At 42.2% G+C, this 11513-nt stretch overlaps 1 protein-coding gene across 5 annotated transcripts in view; it reads right to left on the bottom strand.

Moving 5' to 3' along the window:
- Window positions 1-2028: 2028 nt before the first annotated feature.
- The window catches only part of celsr2 (cadherin, EGF LAG seven-pass G-type receptor 2), a 75098-nt gene continuing 65613 nt past the window's right edge, over window positions 2029-11513 (bottom strand). For 3 of the 5 annotated variants that reach the window (XM_082534483.1, XM_082534482.1, XM_082534484.1), the window contains 13 exons: window positions 11318-11441; window positions 11031-11231; window positions 10770-10944; window positions 9623-9735; window positions 9302-9384; window positions 8418-8544; window positions 8217-8327; window positions 6994-7124; window positions 6822-6907; window positions 6548-6718; window positions 5370-5582; window positions 5068-5290; window positions 2029-3296 (listed from right to left, as the gene is read on the bottom strand). In XM_082534483.1, the coding sequence (XP_082390609.1) occupies window positions 3272-3296; window positions 5068-5290; window positions 5370-5582; window positions 6548-6718; window positions 6822-6907; window positions 6994-7124; window positions 8217-8327; window positions 8418-8544; window positions 9302-9384; window positions 9623-9735; window positions 10770-10944; window positions 11031-11231; window positions 11318-11441 (1783 nt within the window). In that variant the 3' untranslated portion in view covers window positions 2029-3271. The remainder of the gene's footprint in view (window positions 3297-5067; window positions 5291-5369; window positions 5583-6547; window positions 6719-6821; window positions 6908-6993; window positions 7125-8216; window positions 8328-8417; window positions 8545-9301; window positions 9385-9622; window positions 9736-10769; window positions 10945-11030; window positions 11232-11317; window positions 11442-11513) is intronic. The other 2 variants (XM_082534485.1, XM_082534486.1) reach the window with 2 other exon arrangements.

Here is an 11513-nt window from a genome sequence, read left to right as displayed (position 1 = left end):
TTTAAGAAGTTTTTAGTAGAAATGGACTTTTGGGGACATTTTCTTGCGTCTCATGCTGATGCAAAGGCAAAGCTGGAGACCCTAAAGGCTCATCACCAACCTTTTATTAAAAAAAGAAAGGGAAAAAAAAAAGGGGGGAAGGGATAGCTCAGTAGGTAGAGTGGTGGCCCCATGATCGGAAGGTCGGGGGTTCAACTCCACTGAATGGCTACCCTGAGGGTACCCCTGAGCAAGGTACCGTCCCTACACACTGCTCCCCGGGCGCTGCATTGGTGGCTGCCCACTGCCTCACTAGGGAACTATTTCCCTATGGGGACTAACACATACACATTATTATTATTATTATTATTATCCAGTATTGAAAGTCTGTTTTACAACTGATTGTTAAATATTCTTATTGGTTTTTAATGTAACACTTTTTTTCTTTCTTGCATTTGAGGACTTTTCTCAGGGAAAATTATAATTCAAATGTTTAATAAGCAGTGTTTTTCGGATATATTGAGTTTGTGCATTCATTTCAGAAGCAGCTGGAGCTCCAGACAGAAAGCAGGTAAAGAGCATTAGCACCATCTAGTGGGCTACAGCCTTGAGTTGTAATATTGAGAGACAAGTTTGGACAGTTACGGGTGACTCGTGACACAAAGCTCATACAGTACATGATAAGAAAACAAACAAAATTCATCCAGCTCCATTTAAAAGTCTTAACCTAGTCTCTCAGAAAAGTTTCCTAATATATTATAAATAATAAACAGATTAAAATATCTGAGTGATGAATCACCAATAACTGCAATCATACTTTCCATCAATTTTGTTTTTAGAATGATTATTTTAGCCTTTATTGGACAGAGGTCAGTCAAACCCAGGCCAATTGTGGTCACCTGTGCAAACAAATGATCTATAAAAACACCTTTTATGTCTGTTTTGTGGTAGTTAAATCTTAAGTTAACCTGCTTGTCATCAGACCATGGTTCACGACCAGGTCAGGATATTTGGTGTTACCGTATATTTTTATTTCGGTATAAACTTGACTATGCGTCTGTTTTTAAATACATAAACACAAATCTGGCTTTTTTTTTTTTTGGTGTCTGTTGTTTTAAAACACAATCAAACATTTTTCTTGTGTGTGGTGATTTTATAGAAACAGACCTGAACTTTAAAGCATGAACTTAAAAACAAAAATGAAAGGAATGAATGACTGTGTTCCCAGCACTCAGTTTTTTCTGTCTGGCAGCTCATCTCTGAGAGCGGCCTAGCAATGACGCCACTGTTAACCCTACAATCCAAAGGTTAGAAAAAACAAACACAGTTTTTAAAAAATGAAAAATGTACAGTTAAAAGGTTTACCAGTGAAATAGCAGCTCGCATGTCTAGCTTAGCTTAGCATAAAAAGCAAAAATAAAACAACATGACTCCCAACAGGCCACATGAGGACCTGGGACTGTTGTGGAAGCCCTTTCTAATAAGGGTGCGGCCCTCCATGACAGTCCGAGCTCCTCATGTGGCCCTTTAGGAAAAACTAATCGCCCACCACTGCCATGGCTTTTCTCAGCTGCCTCTGGACTGCTGTGGGTGGAGGTTAAAGTCCCCACTAAACACTTAATATATAAAGTAAAACTATTGTTTTTACAATTTGTCATTTTAATGTTAGAAAAAACACGGAGATAACATCTGTTTCAATAATCACAGCTGTCAGGCTGAGCTTCATTACCATTTTTATCTAAAATAACCGTTTCCTGGCTGTGGCTCTGGATGACTCATTTTTCTAGCTCTCAAGACATAAAATCACGCGTTTCCAAATTCCAAAAAGATTCCAGTGATGTTCATTTATAAGAACACAACAACACTCTAATTTTTAAAGTTACAGTGTGTAAGTGTGATCAACTCTTTTTTTCTTTTTAGAGAATATAACCCATGCGTGACAGCTGCAAACAGCTGTACTGAAGGACTATCAAACTAACACATCTGAAACGCAGCGTTACCTGAACTGGCTCCAATAAATAGGCCAAAACGACGGGAATGGTAGAAAACAGTTTAATCAGTACAAACAGGAGCGGCAGAGTGAAAGACAATCCTCTGTTTGGACACCAGTGTTATAACACCATGACTGACGTGGTAGTGTTGGCATGAAATTTATACATTAAACTCATATGGTTGGTAAAAAATGGCTTCACATCAATCTCAGTAGTTACTCATATGAGACTTTTTTTTTCTCTCAGATATCAAGAGTATTTCCTAAAACCAAGGTCTGAACGTGTGTACATATTTACTAACATTTAACAATATGTTCTCAATTCATTTACAGGCCACTCTGTACAGTAAAAATGAATTACAGCTCAAATTTGCATGTATTTAATTACTTTACAAAAGACACAAGCTTCGCTGCTAGTCTATAAAATACAGCTGTTTAGTCACTGAACTCAGATGTGTGCGTCCCTCGGATAAAACAATGAAAAATTCCCACGTCCGTAAAAAAAAAAAAGATGTGCTCTCAGTGGCTTACAAAAAAAAGTGTATCAAAAGTCCTTTGAGTCTTTACTTTTTAAGCTCTGCACATACAGGTTTGTTCCCACCTGTGGCCTCTGGAAACACCCTTCAGTAATCAGTAGCTTACATGGAGAATCCAGGCAGATGCAGTCAGTCTTAGTGAGCAGCTCACGGTCCACGAACACGCAAAGAGCCTTTGAGGACGACCCGCACTCGAGCGTGTTGCGTCTCTTGGATATTTTCAGGCCTGTAAAACCTCAACAGCCTGAGTCTGAAGTCATCGAACGTCAGACGGGCAGAGACGGCAACAGCTCCAGTGACCAGAGAGACGGCACAAAACACAGCAGTAGATGAAAATGGAAAATTTCCCTGAATGTTTGCAAGTGTACAACTAAATGAGCCTGAAAGTATGACTTCTTTTTATTATCTGTCATCAAAACGATATAAAAATCCTGGAAAAATAAACAAAGTTGGAAAAAAAAATGGACCACCAGCCAATCAGGACAGTAAATAAAAAAAAAGTGCATTTCTTCAAGTATGTAAACAAAACCATTTCTGTAAAGGGAGAGTGAGGCTTGTTGTGTGAAGGTGCGGGCGGGGTGGTGGCGCAGGGACTCCTGAAATTTTGGCACACGTGTATGAACTCGCACGCACACATAAACTCCTTCAGATGACGAGAGGGGAAGGGGGAATTCCTTCTTTCCACAGTTTATCAAGGGGGAAATCCAGTGCTTCCTGTTTGCAGTCACTCTATGACCTGCAAAGACACACCCCTCCGTCAGCAAGGTCACATGGAGGTGTTGAGGTGGCTGCTGGGAAAACAGGGTGGGTACGATGAAGATGAATCAGAGGATGATGGGATGGAGAGACAAGTGTTGGAAACGAATGCAATAAATTAAAAAAAGGAAATAAAAATGACAATGAAACACACACACAGACAGATACACACACAGATGCACACACGGGCTGTGAGGGGTGACCGAAAAAATGATGCACCAATCTGAAGACAGTGATCCTGATTGTTTCTGAATGAGGATCAGAGCTTCATGGGATAAAACTAAAGAATAAAAATCTGAGATTTTTGGAAAGAGAAAAAGGGGGTAAAGAAGGCTGGTTAGTAAAGTGGAATTCACACTGCTGTGAATAATGACTGCATCTTTAAAGTACCTTTTAATGAATACAAAAGTGTTTACGTCTGAACGTCTGAACCACTGGTTTTATACAGTTTCATAGTAAAAGATTTCCTCTCTTCTTGCTGCATCTCCAGGTTTTTGTCTACATGATCACAAATAATTTCTGTGCCTTTTTTCAAATACTTTTAATGTGCAAATTTGACGATCTGTCTCAATCCTCTTTGCAATGAACCTTCTCCTAACTGAGAAGCTTTTCTAGCATCCGTCGGTATCAAATCTTTGGCCTGATTTGTTCTCCTACTAGAACAAGAGTAGGGTCACTTTTAATTTTTCTTAACAGCTGCTAAAAAAGACTTAATAAAATCCTATGGATACTGTCACTATGTTTACATTTATGGCACTAAAGCTTTCATTACCCTGTGAAAATCGTCACCTATCACTGCGTTTACAGTTAAACTGACTTCATGATCAGTGACACTGAGACGCCATTTAACAACCTTAAACTAGCAGTTTTATAAATGTGGTATTTTTGGCTTGTTGTTCCAGAAATCTCAAACTGTGTGTAAAAACCACACTTAAGAGTGCTGTGTATGAGTCTTGAGCCCCACTGTTATTTCTGTATATGTTTTTAGACAATAGCTGCAGCGATTTATTGAAACACGCAAACATAAATGTAAATATAGCAAAAACAGAGTTTGTACAGCTTTTAACGTGTTTCGAAGTCAATATTTGCTACGATCTCCTTTATTCTTCAGTCTGAACTCTCTCTCTTCTGGCCATAATTAAGACCTCGAGAAAGTCTGCAGAACTCAAAGTAAAATATAAATGGGACTCAAGACATTTGCGCAGTATTATTCACATGTTGCACATGCACATGTTGTCTTTGCTTTATTCTGTACTAGTAAGATGTGTTTGCGTGAAACACTAAGCTGCCTTAAAACAATGACAGAAAGCTGCCGATGTCCAGAACAGAGAAAAGGAGTGATGGCAGTAAAACTCACATCTAAAATAGAAAAGTTCTAAACTGCTCCTTTAAACATGATGGCCACAGAAATTTATTACATATATGATATAGTGATTAATCCAAAAATATATTGATCTTTAAGGTTAGTGGCTATAGTGATAATATGTTAGACTTAAGTGAACTCTTTGAGCCCACACTGACTTTCACTGTGTACAGGATATCAGGAATGGTGCTGTCTTCCTTTGGTTTCACGTTAACATTTAAGCGGTTCGAGTGGAAACGACACAGACTACCAGGAATGAAAACGACCACTGATGGCAGCAAGACTCATAATTTGACAGACAGCTGAACGAAACACTGAACGACTCCAGCAACAAACAGCGGACACACACGTAGGCGACGACACTGATGCGTTTGCATGAGTGAGTTTCCCTTTTCTCAGAATCTGATGCTGGTTTTCATCTGTATCGACTTCCTGATACTCACTCTGATCCCGATGAGTCGCCGTCCACTGTCCCCGCCTTGATGCTCAGGGCGACCCCGTTCAGCTGGTCAGGCAAGCTGCGTTTAGCCGAGGCCGCTCGACTTTCACTAGAGGAAGATCCATGAGGGGACGCCGTACCCGGAGCGTTTTCGCACAGTTCATTGTTGATGCGGTTGAAGCTGTTCCTCTCCACGATGGGAGAGAGCTGCTTCTTCTTTAGGATCCCTGGACCGGGGTAAGATTTGGTTTAGCTTATTTATTTAATAATGGTCAAGCTAAAGCTCTGAGGTTTGGATGAGCTTACCTTTGTGAGGGTGGGCGCTGAAGTTCGGCAGACTAGGCAGCAGTACCGTCACGCTTTCCTTTGTTCTGTCGTCTGATAATAACCGGGGGTCGCGGACGATTGGCTCGTGATTGGCCAGCCCTTCCATCTTCGCTCTGTCTCCACCCGTGAGCTCGCTGTCACTCGCTGTGGCAGCGTACTCTCCGGGCCAGTACAGCTTATTCAGACCGTTGTCTGGAAAACAAAAACACACAGAGTGAGCTCAGCTCCTCTGATGGGTTGATGTTCCTGCTTTACAAACATGTATTCTTGGTCCTCGTAGGTGAACATACACAAATGTAAAGATCATGAAGTAAGAATCCAATTTTCTTATACTGGATTCTTATTATACATGTACACAAATACACACAAATTATACACTTTTCTTTCTGGAACAATGTCCTTTGGACAGATGAGACCGGAGTGGAGATGTTTGGTCATAATGCATATCACCATGTTTGAAATCCAAACACAGCAGATCAGCCCAAACACCTCAGACCAACTGTCAACCACGGTGGGGGGAGGGTGGTGATTTGGGCTTGTTTTTCACGCATGGGACCTGAGCAGTCACAGAGTTGCTCATGCATTCCTCTCCTCTGTCCGACGGCTAAAGCTCGACTGAACACGTGAACATGCAAAAGAACAACAACGCCAAGCAAAAAAGAAAATAAAGTAAGGTGTCGCACCGATTCAGACCTCAACGCCACTGAAATCCTGTGTGTGACCATAAGAGAGCTGTGTGTAAATGAATGCCAGCAAAGCTCAATGAATAGAAGCACCACGGTAAAGACGACTGAGGCAAAACTCCTCCACAATAATGTGAGACTGAACGTCACGCAGAAAACTATTACCTCAAGCTGCTGAATCGCGGCGTGCATTTCGCCTTAGGTAAATAAATACTGACCCATTGTGTCGTGTCATGGTTTTTTGATAATCGCAGCTTGTATCGACCTCATTTTAAGACCTGCTAAGGACTACGTAACTTTTTTATATTCCTTCTAAGACTTTAGAACAGGGGAGGTGGTACAGCCTGTCCTCCATCCTTACATAAGTGCACTTTCTTTTCACTCTGACTGTTTGACTGCTTTTCAGAAAGTAAACCATTTTGTGGTGTGACTTTAGTGTAAAGGCAATGCATGTGAACAGGTTCATGTGAGTACCTTGACTGAGTGGTTGGGGTCTCTTGGCGACATTGGATGCCAGATTTTCCCAGCATTCCTCTGGCGGGAGGGGGGCCTCCTCATCCTCGCTGTCAGAGGAGTGAGTGGAAGCGTAGGAGCCGCTCTGGTCGTCCTCCAGAGACAGGTCGCTGTCCGAGTCGCTGTCGTGATCTAAACATTGACGGGTTAGCGTCAGTGAAAAACAAATCCCGTGACTCCATCAGTGCAAAAGTGGGAAAGTGAAGAACAGATCTGAGGAAAATGAGCACGCTACCGTCCAAGTGCTCCTTAGTTTCATGGAAGAGCGACGTGTGGTCATTGAGAGCGATGTGTGCCTGACTGTTACTCAACCCGTCGTCACTGAGAAGATGGAAACAGTTCAGTTCACTTACTCAGTCCGTCACTCAGCACACTGATAGTAGTTTTTTATTAAGTGGTTTCCTCACCGGAGGACAAATGGCACGTAGCTCTGCTGGCTCTTCCCACTCTGCATGGTGCCGTTCAGCGACACGCTGGATTCGCCAAAGGGGAGGTGGTACAACCTCCCGTCCATGTAGTTCGTGTTGCATTTATAGCTCTGGAATTGGAGGCAAGAGGCAGGCAGAGAAACATGTTATAAAAATACGATGCAGAGTTATTTCAGATGTAAAGAACATAACAGGGAGTTTATTGTTCCTGCAATTTTTTTGTACAGATGCTAAGAAACAAACTTGGATCAGAGAGAAAAAACTTATTTTCTTGAAATTTATTCTCTAAATAATATTTTAACTGGTCTGTCATGTGAACTTGTCTCTGTTTAGTCATTTGAAGGATATATCACACTTTAAAAGACTCTAAGTGAAGACAACATTTTCACCCTTTCTCCAGTAAGCCACCGGATCTATCTCTAAATCTACAATTGAAGAAGGTCTGTCACGAATCGACTGTACAGCCACACTGGAGTATCTAAGAGAGGCCTGGCAAGAGGATCTCATGCAGAAATCACAGCTCCAGAGCATGTGCACACGTAATCAGTTCGTGCCAGATGTAGCAGTTCAGGATACAGCACAGATCCCCCTTTCCAAACTCAGATCGTCTATTTCCTTCCTGATCAGTGCTCGCAAACACCGGCCTCTCTGTCTCTGTTTTTGGAATGATGAGCACAACATTATACTTACAAAAAACGTCATATTGAAACTGAGTTTCATCCTTCTGCCTGAAAATCAGTTTCAATATGACTGATTTTCAGGCACAAGCATAGGTCTTTTTGCTAAGAATATCCATTCAATATCTGAGTGAGTATTTGTCTGTGGATTACATGCCACGCTCCAGTTTACCTGTTTGTTTACAGCAACAGTTTTACGGTGAGGTAGCGCTCTTTGGCACAGATGAATGAGATTTATTTTTCTTGTTTAGTAGAGTCAGTCATTTAGGGCGGAGAATAAATCCTCCTTTTTTATAAAATGTCAAAAAAAGCTCAAAGCTCAGTCTGTTGGGAACAGATGGTGCAGTATCAACAGCATAACTGATATCTGAGATAATTACAGATTTATTTCTTTAACAACAGCTGACGCCATATTTTAGTTGTTTTTTTTAAAGAAACTCCAAATATGACATCAGCCTAACTACGTATCCCAGAGGTGTCAAACCGAATGAAATATTTTCTCGCCGCTTATTGCGAGGGACTCACGGAGGCCTTGGATTTGATCATGTGATCGGGTCGCTTGCGGCTGCAGCAGTATTTCATAGCGTTCCTTGCTTCTTTATTGAAGACAATACGGAAGAAGAAAACAAAGGGACCCTGGAGTTGGACGACAGGAAAAGGTTAAAGGTTAGCAAAAAGGCACAACTGAGCCTTTCAAGCAGTTTCAGGGTGAACCGATGGGCTCACCTGCACACAGTTGAAACCAGCGAACAGGTAGTGGAAGATGATCATGTCGCTGTTGACGGAGAGCAGTGCGAGAAAACACGTGACTGAAACCAGGAAGAGGACACAGCCTGCGGTCTTCAGGCCAGAGCTGCAGCGAGAGGAAGCACAAAGACGAGTTGGCGAGGAAGGACTTCTGGAGTGACCAGTGACCTGACTCGGAAACCAACAACAAGAATTCAATGCAACACACGGAAAAACAGAGCAGCACATGGATCTGAGGATAAAACAGCAACAAAAACAGCAACGATAAGCATGCCGAAGCTGTGTGCCTGAGATGACCATATTCTCTCTATGACATCATACAGATCCAAGAGTAGAAAAAAACTGTCTGAAACTGAGTGCTTAGAGTGGCCTGGGTCAGGGGATTATTGCAGAAAATATAAAAAAAAGAACATGCACAGACAGCAGCTCCCGAAGAGCAAGGGCTAGACTAAAGATTTGATGTTTTATGATGTTTATATTACAACATGCTGATGTCAGCCTCGTTTCTTTTCTTTTTGGAAATACCCAATAATGACATCTGCACTGGTTTCATAGTCCCTGGGTCCCCGACCCTGGTTCAGCTGGATGTTTCTTCCTGTCAAAAGGGAGTTTTTCCTCTCACTGTCGCCAAGTGCTTGCTGATTGTTGGGATTTTCCCTCTACTACTTGTTGGGTAATTTTCCTTAAATTTACAGAGGCTTGAGGTGACTGGCATTGTGAACTGGTGCTGTATAAATAAAACTGAATTGAATTGTGTTGCTAAACAGTGACTGCCTATGTACAAAAATTTTCCTGTCTAAACATCCTCTAATCAGGTAGGAAGTAAACGGCGCTGGTGTTGAATGACAGGCCGGGACACTCACACACGAGACTCTTTCTTCTCGATGCTGTGGTGTCTCAGCGAGCAGGAGGCTCTGGACGACAGGATGTACAGAAAGATGTTCATCTGTGGATACACAACACACCAGTATGTCACTACTGGCAACACAGCAGGAGTTTGTGACAAAACTAAAGTAAAGTGAAGGTCTGCAGTGCAGCATGTTAGAAGAATAAACAATAATTAATGTAGCGTGAAAATGCTATGCACGCTGCTGAGGTGACAGCTTTACCTCCGTGTCTTTATATCTTTTAGTAAAACTACAAGATATTCATGTGCGATTGGATGGATGGATGCAGGTACTCACCGACACCACTATGGCGATGGGTCCTGCAAAGCTCCAGATCAGGGTATCGTACATAGACAACCAACAGAAATCAGGGTTTCCATAGCCTTCGGGGTCCAAACCCACCGCCAAACCTGGAGTTGACCCCAGAAAAAATAGACAGTGTGAAAAGTTTGTTTAATTTTTGTCTTGATTCACTCTTTACTGAAACTATTTTTATCTCCAGAGGATGATGTCACAGTGAAAGTTACTAAAGCTGAATAAATAATGACTTCTCATAGTGTGGCTGGGTATATAGACACGTTCTGTGGGTTTATAATCTGTACAGGAACTAACTGAATTGGCTATTCAACGAAACTAATTTAACTGTAAGACCGTTGATAATGACCAACTTGTACATCTGATATTCAGACCCCCGGTTTGATCCTGGGAAGAAACACAAATCTCTTTAGTTGTTGTGGTCCTGGGTCAGGTTTGTCGCATTAAGTTAGTTAAACTTCTGCGATATTGATCTGGTCAGTTAAGTAGCAGAGGGTTGTTTCAGTTTCAGCTGCTTTGGTTTTAATGAAGTGAATAACAGGTGGACAGATTGATATCCCTGAAGTTTAACTGACTTTGTGTTATACTGTGATGATCGAGTGTTCCCTTCTTTCTTTAGCAGTGTACATTTATAGAAAATCCTTCTGCAAAATAAAAATGTTGGGAAAAGCTAAAAGATTTAAAAAATGACTTGATTCAAAGAAATGTTGGATGGATCAGTGTGGAAAGACTTTAAAAATAGCCAACAGCTGACGGCCAGTAATAATAATATAATTGTGATTATCTAAAAAAATCTGATCAAGAAAGGTGACCCTGTAAAAAAACACCTTCCTCAAACCTTTTGCGATGTCTTCAGCTCACAAAGCAGATATAATGAAAAAGATCATTCAAAGATAATTCAAATTGGTTTGTTATTTTTATTATCCACTCAGCTTTATTTTAAAAGATTAATTTGCTTTTAACGTCTTTGTGATTGTGTTTGAGACGTGTCTGATTCTTTTCCTCATTTCTGCTCCCGCTGTCACGAAAGACGTTATAAAGGTTTAAGATCCTCGTTATTCCACTCAACACACAAGCTGGGTGGAGTGGTTTTCCTTTGTCGAGTGGGTTTTTAATTCGAGGTTCACACCTGTGATGAAGGCAGGAACTCCCCAGCCAATCAGGTAGTAGAATCTCATGGGTCCATAATTGATGTCTCTGACTTCGCTGATCATGCGGTAAACATGCAGCCCCTCCAGGAAGAGCCAGGAGAAAGTGCAGAGGTAGAAGAAATGCAGCAGGATGGCGATGACTGTGCACACAAACTGCAGAGCGAATACAGAATGATTAAAACTTTGGGAGCTCTCAGAGCCGGAGGGAAGAGGTGAGAGACGAGAACCAAAGCGCTCACCGGGTTGTCGGCCTGGTTGATGCCAAGGATGAAGATGAGCTCTGAGAGGAAGAGAGCGGTGGCTCCATTGTTGATTATGCTCGTCTTGTTGCACTGCATGGCTCTCAGGCAGAGCAGGAAGATCGCGGTGAGGAAGAGGAAGCCCAGCGTCACGCCGGCTGTGCTCCACGTCAGGATTTTGATGGGCAGGATCTCTCCGTTCTGGTGCGTTTAGAATGAGAAAATGCGACGTTACAGTGAGGAGCAACTCTGATTCTGATCACATGAGAAGTGTGAGTGTCACTCGCCTCCCTCCTGGAGATATCCATGAGAACCGCGAAACTCGTCATGTGGTAACACTGGCAGCTGATGTGGGTGCTGTTTCTGAAAACCACCTCGCAGCCTTTCGCCGACCAGCCGCCGCGACCAGCTCTGACAGACAAACACAAACGTGAGCACAGCACAACCTCGCCCGGGCGCCCCCATTCACTTACAGCTGCACTC

This window comes from Aulonocara stuartgranti (genome assembly GCF_965226115.1).
Source record: "Aulonocara stuartgranti genome assembly, chromosome: 5".
Taxonomy (NCBI): Eukaryota; Metazoa; Chordata; class Actinopteri; order Cichliformes; family Cichlidae; genus Aulonocara; species Aulonocara stuartgranti.
The sequence above is the reverse complement of the archived record's forward strand: the minus strand, read 5'-3'. Positions and strand labels throughout refer to the sequence as shown.